At 61.6% G+C, this 15433-nt stretch overlaps 2 protein-coding genes across 2 annotated transcripts; both read right to left on the minus strand.

The window, feature by feature from the left end:
• Positions 1-3005: 3005 nt before the first annotated feature.
• On the minus strand, positions 3006-6909 carry Krt15 (keratin 15). Its single transcript, XM_005002435.4, has 8 exons — positions 6315-6909; positions 5506-5588; positions 5224-5380; positions 4724-4885; positions 4513-4638; positions 4196-4416; positions 3812-3837; positions 3006-3355 (listed from the first exon to the last, which is right to left on the minus strand). The coding sequence occupies exons 1-8, from the start codon at positions 6807-6809 to the stop codon at positions 3255-3257; spliced, it is 1371 nt and encodes a 456-aa protein (XP_005002492.2). The 5' UTR covers positions 6810-6909; the 3' UTR covers positions 3006-3254.
• A 3935-nt stretch (positions 6910-10844) lies between these two features.
• Krt19 (keratin 19) lies at positions 10845-14457 on the minus strand. Its single transcript, XM_003467110.4, has 6 exons — positions 13985-14457; positions 12214-12296; positions 11969-12125; positions 11586-11747; positions 11349-11474; positions 10845-11227 (listed from the first exon to the last, which is right to left on the minus strand). Exons 1-6 carry the CDS (start codon positions 14393-14395, stop codon positions 10973-10975), a joined length of 1194 nt encoding a protein of 397 aa, XP_003467158.1. The 5' UTR covers positions 14396-14457; the 3' UTR covers positions 10845-10972.
• Between the last annotated feature and the right edge of the window lie 976 nt (positions 14458-15433).

Here is a 15433-nt window from a genome sequence, read left to right on the forward strand (position 1 = left end):
CCTCCGCATCTTTCCCACTTTGGGGTCCATGCAGGGCCAGGCTTTTCCCTCCCTTCCTCTCAGGACAGCAAGGGGCCCCAAGCTTGGCATAGCTGACCCCACCCCACTTCAGATGCACAATGGGGAGGGGTCTCCCCAGGAGCAGCCCCCCACTGACAGCCAACCAGGCCTTGCAGGCAGCCCCTGCCCTGAGACACCGCTGGCCTGACACGTGGACCAGCCCAAAGCCTCGAGTCCTTACATGTCCGCAGCCCCAACTCCAAAATCCCTTTTCGTCACCTGAAACCCAAAGAGATCAGCACAGGCTTTAGAGGAGGCAAACCTGAATTTCAATCCCCATCTTCTACCAAACTCCTCCGTGACCTTCGGTTATGCAACCTTTGGGCCTGGCTGCAGCTGGAGAGCAGGCACTGATGAGTTAGTACTTGAGGCTTCTCGTTGCCTGTGCTTGGACAGCGCCCAGGGGCTGGTTACCTCCCTGTTACCCTGGGGAAGACACTTGGCAGGCTGGGAGCGCTGTCCAAGAACCCTTCTGCCTCCCCAGCCCGTAAAGACGTGGGGCTCAGTGTTTTTCTGTCTCTGGTCTCCACAGCCGATGTGACACCCACAGTGACCGAACAGGCGACGCCTGGTGCATTCCTGTCTCAGCTCTCCTGCACCATCGCAGGCCTGCTGAAGACTGGCTGTTTGCTGACTGACACTGCCATGGTTGTTCTCTGCCTCCCTGGCAGATGACAGGAGTGGCAAACAGGAGGGACAGCCAGTGGGTGCCCCAGCCCCCCGGAGAAAAACTGTCAGGCTGAGCTAACCTTCCCTGTGCTGCCGGCTGGCCGAGTGGTGGAAACACACCCACAGGAGCAGAGATACACAGGCCACAGAGGATCTCACAGAGCCCCCCACAGCCTCCCTGTGCAGCTAGACTCTTTGGTTTACAGAGGGGAAAACTGAGACCCAGGGAGGGGCGGGGAAGGGCCAAGGTCCTTGGGGAGATGGTGGCAGGCCTGCCCTGTGCCCAGCTTAGGAGGGGGGCACGTCCAGGATCTCATCTCCAGTCGCAAAGCTGCCCTCTCGCTGTGGGGAGGCGGGGGCGGGTCCGGGAGCTGCTTGCTTCCCAGATTGGCTGAAGACTGGGGCTGACCTCGCCTGCTCTGCCCAGAAGTATTTAAGGGCTTCACAGAGCATAAGCCATCCCCTGTGCGGGCGGCTCACCCCAGGGTCAGGCTGGCGACCTCTCTGTCCAGGGATCCCTGTGGACACAGGCACTCTGGGAGCACAGAGGCAGCCCCCCTTCTACCCCATCCCGGGGTCCGGGCCAGAGAGCACACACGGGTGTGGCCTCTGTACCCACTGCAGATGCTACTTTTGGGAAGGAAAGGAGCTGTGCAGGCCTGAGCCCTCTCAGGAGAGGCCCAGGGGCTGGAAGCAGGCAGGCAGCAGGCCACCAGGGCGTGGGCAGAGCCGGGCCACTCCCAGGGCAGGACGTGGGGGACACGGCAGCTGATGAGAGAGCTTAACCTACTCCGGAGGAAGAGCAGACGAGAGGGAGGTGTTGCTGGTGACAAAGGCCAAAGGAGGGGCGCAGGGGCTGGGGTGCAGCTGGGAGCTGCGCTGCTGGGCACCTGTGTGTCCCTGTATGTCTGTGGGTCTCTGTGTCTGTGTGTCTGTCTGTCTGTCTCTGTATCTGTGTGTGACTGTGTGTCTATGTGTGTCTGTGCATGACTGTGTGTGTCTCTCTCTGTGTATCTCTGTGTGTGTCTCTCTCTGTGTATCTCTGTGTGTGTCTCTGTGTGTGTGTGGTCCCAGGTTTCACCCCCAGGGCAGGGAGGAAGGAACAGACCGTGGAGGAGGGAAGGAAGGAGGAAGGCTGGCAGCGAGAAGACATTTCGTGGCTCCGGCCACCTGAGGACAGCAAGGGAAATCCAGGCTCTGGATCTGACAGATCCGTCCAGGACCTGGACCCCATTTCTGCCTGTGACCTCCACCTCTCCAGCCCTTGGTTTCTGACCCTATAATTCACACTGGTGGCCTCATTCACGCCACAGGCTTCCAGGAGAAGAACCGCCATGCCTGCGGGGTGCCTCGACCAGGCCCATGGGGTGCCTCGGCCAGGCCCGTGTCACCCCAGAACAGAGTGCCCCAGACCTGCTCTGTCAAATACCCCCATAAAGAACGGGCGCTGCCCCCTACACCCACAGAGACCCTCACTGGAAACATCAGATTCCTGGAGGGCAGAGGTCCCCACCTGTTCCCCGGCTGGCCTGGCCACACTCCCAAGCCAGTTCTCCCTCCCGTCACCCCAGAGCCCCGGGTCAGACTGTCACGCTGCCACCTTCCTCCCTTCCTCCCTTCCTGCCCAGGCTGCAAGTCCTGGAGCTGAGAGAAACCAGCCCCAGACCAGAGGAAGGGGGGCTCCAACTAGGGAGATACTGGGGGCGGGAGCAGTGGGAGGAGCAGTGGATAAGGAGCTGGGAAAATCAAGGAGGGCTTCCTGGAGTTGGTGTCTTCCCTCTGGGTACTGTAATTAAGTACTCTTTGGGAGGAGGTATTGGCTTCCAGCTCTGCGGGAGGGCAGAGCTGGGACCCGCCCAGCTTCACCGGCCAGGCCAGGAAGGGAGGATCCATGCAGCACACAGGCAACAGCAGAAGGCAGGCAGGTCCCAGAGGGCTCCTGGAGGGCATGGCCAGGGTCCCAGGCTCTGTGAGGCCAGTGCAGCCCACCGTGGGCAAGTCCCCATGTCCCCAGCTCCAGTGTCCTCCCCTGACCCTGGCCGGCAACAGGTGTGCTAAATGGACTTGTGCCATAGTTCCTTACTCATGGGCCCCATGGCGTGTGTGCTGGGTGCTCCCGCCCCACTCTATGGGTTCCCCGACTAGGTGGGTCAGAAAAAAGAACAGCTCTGGGTTTGCTCTGGGCCCAGGACACTGCACCCCCACCCCATAGAGTGAACTCCCCATGTAGAGACCCAGTGCTCCCACTAAGAAAACTGCAACAGGACCAAGGGACGTTCAAGAAAATAGAAGCAAAACTTTATTGTGGGAGCAGGCGAGGAATGTGTGAGCCGTGACCTTGGATGGCTGCTTCCTGTACCCCAAAAGGGGTGGGGAGCACGGGGGGTGGGGGGCAAGAACACAGAAAGCCATCAACCAGGGGAGTGGGCACCGCATGGGCCGAGCACTCTCTGAGGACAGGGACTGGCCAGTGCCCCTCAGCCCTGGGGGACCAGGCTAGCAGGGACTGGCCCCAGTGTGGGCACTCAGACATCTCTCTTGTGGGAGGAAACCACCTTGCCGTCCACTGACTCCTCCACTTTGATTCGGAAACTGCCGCCACCACTGCTGCCACCTCCCAAGACGGCTATAGAAAGAAGATGCACCCTGAGCCTGGGCCCCCCTCCCCAGTGTCCCATGGTGGTCAGGACACAGGCCGGGCTCTGAGGAACCTGGACAGCAGCCTAAAATGGCCACAGGACGGTGTCCTCCAAGCCTGGGACAGGGGGGACTGGGTGTAGAATTACTCATCAGTTCTTTGGGCTTCCCAAGGTGGACCCAGGTCCCAGATTTTAGGTGACACCTGGGGCAACACAACTGGGGGTGTCTCACCCCCCAGGCATGAGGGTAGGGCCTGGGCCAGAGCCCAGCCCTGGACAAAGCCTGCTCACCCTGCAATGCAGCCCCCAGAGATGCCCTGGAGAAGAGTGCACCGCAGCAGGGGGCTCCCCAGCCCCCAGGATGTCTGGCTTCTTTCCCATTCTCCTGCACCCCACAACTCCACTCCCCACCCCAATTGTACAGGCAAAGGGGAGTTTCCTACCTTCCCGGGAGCCGACGCTAGCCATCCTGAAAGAGGGGAGCAGATGTAAGCAGAGGGTGGGAGCACCCATCTCCCTAAGGGGAGCTGTGGACCCCTCCCACGCCCCACCAAACACAGCCCTCACTGAGCTCTCCAGGGATGGGGACATCCTGATGGCCCACAGGACCTCGGGGAGCACAGGCAGAGTGTTGGTCAGAGCTCCTCACCAGAGCTCTAAAATCCTGGAGACCACGCCCCCGCTGCCCCACAGTGAAAAAGCACAGCTGGACCCAGTGCAGAGGCCGAGGACTTCCAACCCCACACTGCAGCCTTCCACACCCCACACTGCTGCCCAAGGTTGTGCCCAGTCCCTGTCAGCTGGCCCCAGGCAGCGCCCGTGCCTACTTGGCATCCTGGCCCTCCAACAGGCTGCGGTAGGTGGCGATCTCCTGCTCCAGCCGCGTCTTCACGTCCAGCAGCATGTTGTACTCCTGGCTCTGCTGCTCCATCTCGCAGCGCAGCTGGGCCAGCTGCTCCTCCACGCCCCCAATGAGCCCCTGGATCTGCTGCAGCTGCGTGGCATAGCGGCACTCAGTCTCTGCCAAGGTGCCCTCCAGGCCGGCTTTCTGGTGGGGACAGAGTGGCAGACAGTCACATGAGGCCAGAGGGGAAGACACAGAGGGCACCTGGCGTTCTGGAGGGCAGCAAGGGGTGTGGGGTACCATGCTCAGCTGCGACTGCAGCTCGATCTCCAGCCCCTGCAGCGTGCGCCTCAGCTCCGTGACCTCTGTCTTGCCGGTCTGGATCATCTCCGTGTTGGAGGCCACCTCCTTGTTCAGCTCCTCAGTCTGCGGGGCACACACGAGTGGCATGATCCTGACCATGTCTCCAGAGCCCCTGAAGGGGCCCCTGACAGGGTGGGGTGCGGCCCACCTTGCTGAAGAACCAGGCCTCGGCATCCCTGCGGTTCTTCTCCGCAATGGCCTCATACTGCTCCCTCATCTCGGCCAACATGCGGGTCAGGTCCACACCCGGGGCCGCGTCCATCTCCACATTGACCTGGCCGGCCAGCTGGCTGTTGAACTCCTTCATCTCCTGCGGGCAGAGACACCCGTTGGAAAGGAACCAGTCTTGGTTCCATCCCTCCCTGGAAGTGTGACCTCAGCACACCATACCCACTCTGACCCCTGCTCCTCGTGGTCACCCAGGTCCCTCAGGTGTGCAGATTTCTCTGCTGCTCTCGGTCCCCCCGAGGGAGGACCTGACACAACTGGGAGCTCAGGAAACAGAGGTCACACCTGGCCTGACCTCACACCAGTGCTAAGCTGTGTCCAGTTTGCCCAGAGGGGCAGCACTTCTGCATGCTTGGCCAGCTGTGCCGCAGCAGCCTGAGTCCAGTCTGTCCCCTCTGCCCACAGCCCCTCATGACCCACCTCCTCGTGGTTCTTCCTCAGGTAGGCCAGCTCCTCCTGCAGGCTCTCGATCTGCATCTCCAGGTCGGTCTTGGACAGGGTCAGCTCATCCAGCACCCTGCGCAGCCCGTTGATGTCCGCCTCCACTGTCTGGCGCAGGGCCAGCTCGTGCTCGTACCTGGGAAGAAAGAAGGAGCCCAGGGTCAGCAGGGGCCGGGTGGAGGGGCTCTGGGCGCTGCACAGGGCTGGGGAGGCTGAGGAAAGGGGCGATGCCAGAAAGGGAGGGCACGCCAGGCAGCTTACTTGAGCCTGAAGTCATCGGCAGCCAGCCTGGCATTGTCGATCTCCAGAATGACCCGAGAGTTGTCGATGGTGCTGGCCAGAATCTACGGGAGGCAGAGAGCTGTGACCTGGGGATGCTGCCCCTGCGGCTCCCCAGCCCTGAGCCAAAGGCAGGAACCCTGACCCACAGCCTCCTTTACTCCTCACAGTAGCTCGGGCAGAAGCCTAGAGAGGTCCCAGCCTCACCTCCAGTGCCCAGGATGTGACCTGGCCCTAGGCCACCCTCTATGTGCCCTCACCTCTCTGTCCCCAGGGTGTGGGAGACCAGGGAGGCAGCAGGAACAGGAGACTCTGGGGGACTGGCGCATGCTGGGGTAGGGAGCTGGGCAGGGGTACTCTGGGCACCCCACCAAGCCTCAGCAAGCTGGTGCTCAAGTGAGGAAGGACAAGGGTGGCAGAGCCTGTCCCTAGTCCCCAGGGGTCCCCTAAGTCATGAAGGGGTTTTGGACACGGAAGATATCCTTCAAGGGCGAGGCACAGGGTCCTGGCATTTAGGGAGCAGGAGGCCACATGGAAGCCCTGTCCTCCTGTGGGGGAGGGGCAGGGCGGCCAGAGGGCTCTGGAGTCCCCACCTGTGCCCTGGCAGCACACCAGGACCCCAGGTCCCCTCCCTTCCCAGCACCGCTGCACAGAACAGCTGTGCACCCCAAGTGTGTGGAGGTCATAGGGCAGCGGTCATTGCCTGGGCAGGAGGGTGTCCCCGGTCAGCAGTCAGCGCTCACCCTGCCCTGGGAGCCCCCTGCACCCGCACCCTGACACAAGAGGTTCACCTTGTCCCGGAGCTCCTCAATTTCCTTGTAGTAGCGGCTGTAGTCCCGCTCGGGGCTGACGGGGCTCTGCTTCTGGTACCAGTCCCGGATCTTCACCTCCAGGTCGGCGTTGGCCTCCTCCAGAGCGCGCACCTTGTCCAGGTAGGAGGCCAGGCGGTCGTTGAGGTTCTGCATGGTCACCTTCTCATTGCCAGCGAGGAGAACACCATCACCACCGCCAAAATCACCGAAGCCCCCACCGCCAAAACCCCCGCCCAAGCCGCCTCCAAAGCCTCCGCAGAAGCCGCCACCGAAACCGTAGCTCAGGCCGCCCCCATAGCCTCCGCCCGACCCCGAGGAGGAGACGAACCTAGCAGAAGCTGAGACACTGCGGCTTCCGCCTCCGCCAGATAGGCTCCCCCCACCAAAGCTGCCTCCCCCGGCCCGGAGGGAGCCCCCTCGGCTAGAGCTGCCCCCAAAGCTTGAGGAAGAAGTCTGCAGAAATGTGGTCGCCATGGCCAGGCCGCGGGGTGTCAGTCCTCGGCAGGTACAGTGGGAGAGAGAGACAGACAGACACAGGAGATGCACGCTGGGGAGAAACCGGGGTGCAGCTGTCTGGCGCCCCAAGCCTGGGGCTCCTTATGTACCCCTCAGAGGGGCTGTGGGCGGCTCCTCCCCTGGACAGGAGCCAGCCCTGCCCAGCACAGCCGCCCGCACATCTCCCGCGTGGCTCCCTGCAGGTTTTCTTTTTTTTTTTTTTAAGGCAACAAAAGAAATGATTCAGAAGTAATGGTGCTTTGCCTGGGGCCATGAATTTAACACTTGGATCGCAGGTTCCTCACTCTCTCCACCCCGTGAGAAAGAGTCCTCCACACCACAGTCCCCAAGCCTCCGGTTGGCCCAGCCCGTTACATCGGGGAGGGAGAGGGAGGCCCCGCTTGGTTCCCCTGCCCATGAGCCGGGGGGGGGGGGGGGGGGGGGAGCTGCCCGCCCTAGGCATCCCTGGCCCTGCTCTGAGACCTCCCCCTCAAAGAAGAGCTGTGGTGACCCATGGGACTGGGCAGCTCCCTCGCTGCCACCAAAGCCCTCTCCTGCCCCATCCTCCCCTCTCCTGTTCTCCAGAGCCCCAGCCCCAGCCCCATGCCCTGGCTGGCTTGCAGGTGCCTTGGGGCTCGGGCTGACAGGGGGCTGATGGATGAGCAGCCACCTGCCAACTGCACATGTCCCTGAACCTCTGCCTGCACCCAGACGCGTCTGGGCAGCCCTCTGCAGATAAGTCGGGGGCTGGGGGTGTTCCTTCCCAAGGGAGGACCCGGGGCAGGTGGAGAACACTAGGGACCTCAAGGTTGAGGTGTCACGTCCCGAAGATGGAGACTGTTCCTGGACCAGGCCTGTGTCAGTGACAAGCCTGGGGAAGGAACCCGGGCTCTGCACACTCAGCTACACTCAGCCCTTTTTCATTTTCCATTTTGAGGTAGGAGCTCACTAAGTCACTGGACTACCCAGGCTGGGCTCAAACTTGCCATTCTCCTGCCTCAACCTCCAGAGTGCTGAGATGACAGCTATGTGCCACCCTTGCGTCCCCAGCTGGCCCTGCTGTGCTTCTCTGTGGGATGGGGCACGGTCTGCGCTTGCTTCATTGAGGCCAAACAGCTCCCTGCTGTCCCTGCCACCTCCTGGCTCCCCTTGACTGAGGGGTGACAGTAGGCAGCACCTGGGACTCGCAGGACCCCACGGGGAGAGGCTGTGTGCTTGGACATCAGAACCTGCCCTGCTCTGCAAGCTTAGGCTGCGCCACATCCCTGCCCATCCCTGGGGACAGTATACAAGCTCTTGTTTGGAACTCACTTTGGCCCATGCTGGCCTCAATCTCCTAGCGACCCTCCTGCCTCAGCCTCCCAAGTGCTGGGATGGCAGGTGTGCACCACCAGGCTCGGCTGGCTTCCATTGCAGTTCACCCCACAACAGCACCGTCCCCTCTAATTCCGTGTGAAAGAGTTGCTGGCCCAGACCGGACACTTTAACCAGGAAAAGCCTCAGCCAAGTTAGGGGGCTCCTGCCTCCCCGCCCCTATAGATTTACCTGTAACCCTATACCCCCATCCCTAAGAACCTGTCCCTGGCGCCAAACGTGTGCCAATGAAATACCTGTGCATCCCTAATGCCCCTTGGGGTCCACCCCAGACAGAGGCTACTTATGGGCCTCACTCCACGTGTTCGAGAGAAGAAGAGAGTGAGTGTTCCAGAGAGAGATGCTGCACCCCGGGGCTGGGGGGGGGGGTCTCTCCCAGCATTCCCGAAATAAAGGTTACTTATATTTTATATTTCTTATCTTTGCAGCCACCGCCGCCCACTCCCACGGCCAACCCACTCCTTCCACGGACCTCTTTCCCTTCCACTCCTTCCTCTTCCCATCCCCCTCTCCTCAGACCTCACCGTGCATGACGCAGAGAATGACCCCTGCCCACATCTCACCAAGAATGAAATCAGGACTCAGAGGAGAGGCTGTTAACACAAGACAGCGCAGCCAGGGAGGCTGCAGGAGACAAGGCCCCTCCTCGGACCCCAAATTCCCTGAGACTGGGTCGCTGCCCGGCTGCCGCAGGCAAGTGCTGAGCCCAGACAGTGGGGCATTCATGGGGAGGCGCTGTCTCTCCTCCGAAAGAAAAATAACCCAAGCAGCCAGCCTCATGGAGCCTCCGCAGACACCAAGGCCGGCAATTAGCACAGGAGACTCGGCCCTCCCGGTAGGGGGCTATGTCTGCCGGCCCCACACCCTACTGCTTCCCCTTTGTGCCCTGGCCACGGACAGGGGCTGCTCTGGGCCGGGCAGTGCCAGCAGTGCTGGGGCCCCTCACTGGCACCAAGCCCACGCCTTGGCTGGGCTCCACCCTTCGCACTGGCCCCAGCCCCGGACCACCATGAGCCCCAGGAGCTGGGGACAGAGGACTGGGTCCCTCCTTTCCCATGAGCCAGGTGTGCTATGCGTGATGCCCCCTCTCCAGAGCCACAGTTTATCAAGCAGCAAAATGGAAATAACACTGGCCCTGCAACAGAGAAGACAGGGAGGACGGGCAGGAAATGCCTGAGGGGCCAGAAGAACCACATGACCAGGCCAGGGAAAGACCCCTTCCTTGCCCAGCCAGCTCCCTGCTGGCCCAGGCTGAGCCCACAGAGCTCCCAGGCTGAGCACAAAGCCAGGCTTCATTCCCGGAACCAGACACTGCCCCACCTGTGCAGGCCCAGACCCCGCCCCGGGCACATTCCAGGGGCCCTGGGTGGAGGGAGGGTTTCACTGTGTGACAAGGGAGGCTTTCAAGGCAGGGACCAGGACCCTTGGGGGCTGGGCCTGGGCCACAGGGCTGCACTGCCTGACTGGGACCCACAGGGCGATGGGGGAAACGGCGCCCCCTGCAGGCCAGCATGAGGTGGGGGTGCAGGGCACAGGGAAACCCTTTGGTTTATGCATTTTAGTCGAGCTGAGGATTGAACCCAGGGCCTTTGCCCTACCTACCTCCTGGCTCTTTTTTTTATTTGGAGATAGTCTCCCTAAATTTTTCGGGCTGGGTTTGACTTGCCATCCTCCTGCCTCAGCCTCCCAGTGCTGGGGCTGCAGGTATCTGCCCCACCCTCACCCCAGGTCACAGGGAGTTCAGCAGGGGGAAGGGACCCCACACACCTACTGAGCTGCCCTGCCTTACAGGCCTCCTATTACCCCAAGGGCCCCACCTTACCAGGAAGCTGGGACTTCATTCTTTCATCTGCACAGGGCTGCCCGGACAAGCTGGGCCGGGCAGGGGTTGTGCATGGGAGGCCGGGGTCACAGCGGAGCCCCTTTCCTGGCTCAGGGCCCACGTAAGGGCTGGTGGGCTCCAGAGGCTTTGGTGTTAGCACAGGAGCACGATGCTGGCTCCAAACCCCAGTGCCACTGGATAAGTGGAGTAACGTGCGCCAGCAGGCACCACCCCAGGGGATCCTGGACATAGATGGAAACTTCAGGGGGCCACCCGGGAAGGGGCGGCACCCCAGACTGAGAATCCGGAGCCTCAGCTTCTGCACTTAGGAATCCCTACCCAGCCCTAGACATACAGTTACTTGATCTCTTTGAGCCTGATTCCTAACATGTAAAATACAGGGCCTACAACCACCACTTAACACACACACACACACACACACACACACACACACACACACACACACACGCGTACTCATGCGTGCAGAAGTACAAGCGGAAGAAAACCGAACCTGGCTCCATTTCAAACCTCCCCCACTGCCATGCATAGCACCAGTTAAACACCACAAACCACTTTGCCTCCCTAATCCTCAGTCTGCCTGGCTATAAAATGGGTGCAACCAGTGCTTCCTTCCTGGATTAAATAAAGGAAGGCTCATGGGCCAAGAAGAACTGTCAGGGGTGCTAAGGGAAGGAGGGCAAAGGGCAGAAAGGTTCCACCTTCCCTTTCTTGACACAGAGTGGAATTTGAAGCAAATAAAACCTCCTCCAGGCCAAGTCCTGACCCACCTCTCCGCAGGCTGCAATAAAAACCCAATCTTTCCTCCTTGGGCCATTGAGTTTTATTAGGGGCGGGATGGGACGGGGTGTGGTTCAGGGCACACCCTTCTGGGTGCCCAGGACCACATTCTGCAGGAGGACGGAGGCCCAGGCCAGGCGCCGGTCACTCAAAGGACCTTGGGGCCGGGCAGGTTGTTGTAGTGAGCTTCCTGGCCCTCAAGCAGGCTGCGGTAGGTGGCGATCTCCTGCTCCAGCCGAGACTTGATGCCCATGAGCTGCTGGTACTCCAGGTTCTGGCGCTCGGTGTCGGCACGGACATCGCTCAGCTGTGCCTCAATGCTGCTGATGAGGGCCTGGATCTGCGCCAGCTGGGCCCCAAACCGCGCCTCGGTCTCCGCCAGGGTGCCCTCCAGGGCGGCTTTCTGCAGCGAGAGAGGGGGAGGGGGATAGCACCGTGACTCAGCAGAGCTGGATGCCCACAAATGGGCAGGACCACCAGCTGGCTGCCCAAGCTGCCAGTGTCCCAGGGCGGGGGCTGCGTACCATGCTGAGCTGGGACTGCAGCTCAATCTCCAGGCTCTGCATCGAGCGTCGCAGGTCGGTCACCTCGGTCTTGCCTGCCTCCAGCTGTTCCGTGTGAACTGCAACCTCCCGGGTCAGCTCCTCAGACTGAGGCAGGAGAGGCGCAAAGATGAGCAGAGCTGGGGTTTTGGGGTGGGGCGCCAAGCCCTCTCCTGCTCCCAGCCCCCAACCCCCGGGGCACCCGCTAGCCCTGCGTACCCGGCTGGTGAACCAGGCCTCCGCGTCCTTCCTGTTCTTCTCGGCCATGACTTCGTACTGGCTCCTCATGTCACTCAGGATCTTGGCCAGGTCGGTGCCCGGGACGGAATCCACCTCCACATTGACCTGGCCACCCACCTGGCTCCGCAGAGCATTGACTTCCTGGAAAGACACAGCAGAGATGGGCATGCCAGGGCCCGAGTCTGCAGGGCCCGGGCCAGGTGACACCCCTTCCACAGCCCCAGGTCAAAGGGGTAGATTTCCAGGGACTGGCATCGGGGAGTAGATAGCCAGGGTCCCCACTGTCCCCTGCTGGAACCCTAAGAGGCACGAGCCCTACCCACGGCCACACTGAGGGTGGACAGAAGGCCTAGACCCCCTACCTCCTCGTGGTTCTTCTTCAGGTAGGCCAGCTCCTCCTTCAGGCCCTCGATCTGCATCTCCAGGTCGGTCCTGGCCAGGGTCAGCTCGTCCAGCACCCTGCGCAGCCCGTTGATGTCCGCCTCCACACTCAGGCGCATGGCCTGCTCTGTCTCAAACCTTTCAGAGGAACCCTGGCGGTCAGGCCAGCACTGCCACTGCCCCTCTGTGCCTGCCTGCCTGCCTAGCTCTGAGGGGGGTCACTCACTTGGTCCGGAAGTCATCGGCAGCCAGACGGGCATTATCGATCTGCAGGACAATCTTGGAGTTCTCGATGGTGGCTCCAAGAATCTGGAAGCAGAAGGAAGGCAGGAGGTTGGCACCGCTCACCATATTGGCACTGCCCACCCCGAGTGCCCACTCCCTAATGCCCAGTCACCCAGCCAATGCCCACTGGCCTGCTCTCTGAAGTTAATGCCCAGGAGCAGGGCAGAATGCCAGGTGGGATCATCAGAGAGGCCTGGGGAAGACATCTGTGTCCTGTGCCCACGGGTACTCTGTATGGCCCAGAGGGGTCTACACACCAGACTTGGGGCCAGGAGGAGGGCTGGCACCTCATTCTGCACCCCCTCTCTCCAAGCACATTCTGCCTTCTGGAAAAGAAGCCCATTCTATGCCAGGTCCTCGGACCTGGCTCTGTTCAGCCTGTGGGCACCCAGAGTGCAGATCTGGGAGTCTGCCAAGTCCACCCCTGTAAGGCTACTGGGCCTGCAGGGACAGTTACAGCTCCCAGCTCACCCCTGAAGATAGGGCTGTGCCTCTCCGGTAACCTGCAGAGCAGTCAGGGAGGCAGATGGAGTATAAAAACCAGAGGAAGCCAGGTGTGGTGGCTCAGGCCTGTAATCCCCCGCACAAAGGGAGACTGGGACAAGAGAATCCTTGCAAATTAGAGACCAGCCTGGGCTACAGTGAGCTCAAGGCCAGGCTGAGCTGCATAGCGAGACTCTGTCTCAAAAAGACAAAAAATAAAAAACAAACCAGAGGTGGGAGTCCACCCACCGCGGGGAGAAGGTGTCACAAAATTCTGTGCCTATGCTTGTAGGTGAGTGAATAGGCCGTGCGAGTGAGAGGGAGGAAAGCGAGAGGTTCAGGGTCCCTGAGAAAATGCATTTTCTTTTCATTTGAGTGCTGTCGTCGCTGACATGGGTAGTGGGGATTGAGCTCCCCTGCATCGCTCACTCGTGTAGTGGGCTTCTCCTCGCAGACCCCATTTTAAAACCTGTGGTGAGCACTGTCCTAGCTAGGGTGTGTGGCTGGGCTTGGTTTGGTTTCCTGAAACAAGTCTCCCTATGCAGTCCAGGCTGGCCTTGAACTTGAGGTGATCCTCCTGCCTCAGCCTCCTGAGTGCTGGCATTCCAAGTGTGTGCCACCACACACAGCTCACTATGAGGCCCCTGACACCTCTAGCTCTCCCTCTTCCTGTGTGGGTAGAGGTTGTGACCTCTCTTCATGCAGAAGGGCCCCTCTGAGTTTGTGGCCAGGACCCCAGGGGTGTGGCTGACCCTGGCCCTGGACCTCCAGTGCAGAGGTCTACACAGCCAAGGCGGGGCCTCCGCCCTGTCCCTCTCTTCCCCTCCACAGGCTATCCCATTCTGCCCAGGGCGTTTTATTTTATTTTGAGACAGAGCCTCCATAAATTCCCCAGGCAGAACTGACACTTGCTACCATCCTCCTGCCTCAGTCTCCCAGAGTGCTGAGGTTAATTACTTTCAGCCTGGCTGACTGGGGCAGGAGAAGCTGAGAGAAGGCCAAAGCCTGTGCTTAATGGGAACCGGACCTGAGGCAGGAATGCAGGCGTCCACGCCAGGGTCCCAGGGCCCAGGCTGCACCGGTCCTCCCGGGGCCAAGCTCCTGCTCCTTGCTGAGGCCCTGGGCATCTCCCCGGGCAGTCCAGTATGTGTCCCACGCCGCTGTCCCTTGACCCCCTTCCCTGCCCCTGTCCCCTCCACTCGCGTCCCCCAGCTTCCCCACCCACCCACCTTGTCGCGCAGGTCCTGGATGGTCTGGTAGTAGTGGCTGTAGTCACGAGACGGGCCGGGGCCTTGCTTCTGGTACCAGTCCCGAATCTTCACCTCCAGGTCGCCATTGGCGGCCTCCAGCGCGCGCACCTTGTCCAGGTAGGACGCCAGGCGGTCGTTGAGGTTCTGCATGGTCACCTTCTCATTGCCGCTCAGCAGCGCATCCGGCCCGGCCATCCCGCCCACAAAGCCACCCCCGTAGCCCCCCGAGCTCGAGGACACAAAGCGCGCAGAGGACATGGACACTCCGCGGCCCCCGGAGCCACCGTGGATGCTGGGCGCACGCAAAGCGACCCCGTAGCGCCCGGAGCCGCCGCCCAGGCCCCCGAGGGACGAAGAGACCGAGGACTGGCGGTAGCTGTAGGAAGTCATGGCGAGCAGCGAGCGGAGGACGCAAGCGAGAGATTGAGACCAGAGCTGCGCAGCAGGAGTGGCGAGGCCTTCACCTGGCGCCTTTTATGCCACTGTCCCCAAGGGTGGGGTCGGGTGGACGGCGGGAGCCTGAGGGATCACAGTGCAAACCTGGGCGCTGCCCCATTGGTCACCTCCGCGCGCCCCTCCCCGCCGCGCACCTCTTCCCGCCCCTGGAAGCTGCTGGGCGTCGGCCCCTGGACTCCCTGGTCCTCGACCCATCCCACACCCCCGGGAATCACAGCTCCTGCGAGATGACCTCCAGGTCCCCGCCTGTGACCCCCACGCCTCTTTCTTGGGACAGGATCAGCCCCTGCACTCCAGTCCACGCCAGATTCCCTCACCAGGCGGAAACCACAGTCCCCAAAGCCCGCCCCGTGGGGGACCCCGGCACTCCATCCTTCCCCGTCCCCTCAGACAAAGGCCTTTCCGGATGGAGGCACCGCAAGCTTCCAGGCCTCAGACACAAAGTTGCCCCACCACACCTGGCCGCACTGGGCCGCAGGGTGACTGCACCTGGCAGCAGCTGCAGGGAGTGCTGCCAGCTGGACTGGCACTGCTCAATCCCGGGCTGCAGCTGAGCCCCCTAACCTGGCCCCCAGCAAGCCTGCATTCCTAGGGCATCTGTGGGGCCCCCCAAGGAGTCTGAGCCCCGCCTCCCGAAGGTAGCTTGCCCCAGAGGCATTTAGCACCAGCCAGGCAAAAGTGGGCTAGGCTGGCCACCCTGGGAGGCCCCAGAAGAGTTAGGAACAGTGCAGAACCCGGGTGCCTGTGGGGGTCCTCGGCCCTCTCCCTCCCCTCCCCTCCCCTTCTTTCCTCCCCCCTCTGCACTCAGCCCCAGCCCATGTCCCTCTCCATAGTCTAAATGTCTTTCCAGGCAGGCCAGGGTCCTGCCCCCATCACCTCCCTGCCCCAGGCTGTCCCCAAAGTCCCTGCTCTTCATGTTATCCCTTTCTCAGAACAGAAGCCCTGTGACAGTGTCAGGGAGATGTGAGGGGC

Source organism: Cavia porcellus, unplaced genomic scaffold, assembly GCF_034190915.1.
Source record: "Cavia porcellus strain 051 isolate PalLab524CR breed Dunkin Hartley unplaced genomic scaffold, mCavPor4.1 scaffold_6, whole genome shotgun sequence".
In the NCBI taxonomy this organism is placed as follows: domain Eukaryota; kingdom Metazoa; phylum Chordata; class Mammalia; order Rodentia; family Caviidae; genus Cavia; species Cavia porcellus.

Coding starts and splice junctions, on each gene's coding strand:
- Krt15 (XM_005002435.4), bottom strand. CDS start 6,809: ATGGCGACCACATTTCTGCAGACTTCTTCCTCAAGCTTTGGGGGCAGC. Junction 4,886..5,223: donor TGAGGAAGAACCACGAGGAG/GTGGGTCATGAG, acceptor CTCTGCCCGCAG/GAGATGAAGGAGTTCAACAG. Junction 3,838..4,195: donor TTGGAGGGCCAGGATGCCAA/GTAGGCACGGGC, acceptor CCCCTCTTTCAG/GATGGCTAGCGTCGGCTCCC.
- Krt19 (XM_003467110.4), bottom strand. CDS start 14,395: ATGACTTCCTACAGCTACCGCCAGTCCTCGGTCTCTTCGTCCCTCGGG. Junction 12,126..12,213: donor GCCGATGACTTCCGGACCAA/GTGAGTGACCCC, acceptor TTCCTCTGAAAG/GTTTGAGACAGAGCAGGCCA. Junction 11,228..11,348: donor TGCAGTCCCAGCTCAGCATG/GTACGCAGCCCC, acceptor CTCTCGCTGCAG/AAAGCCGCCCTGGAGGGCAC.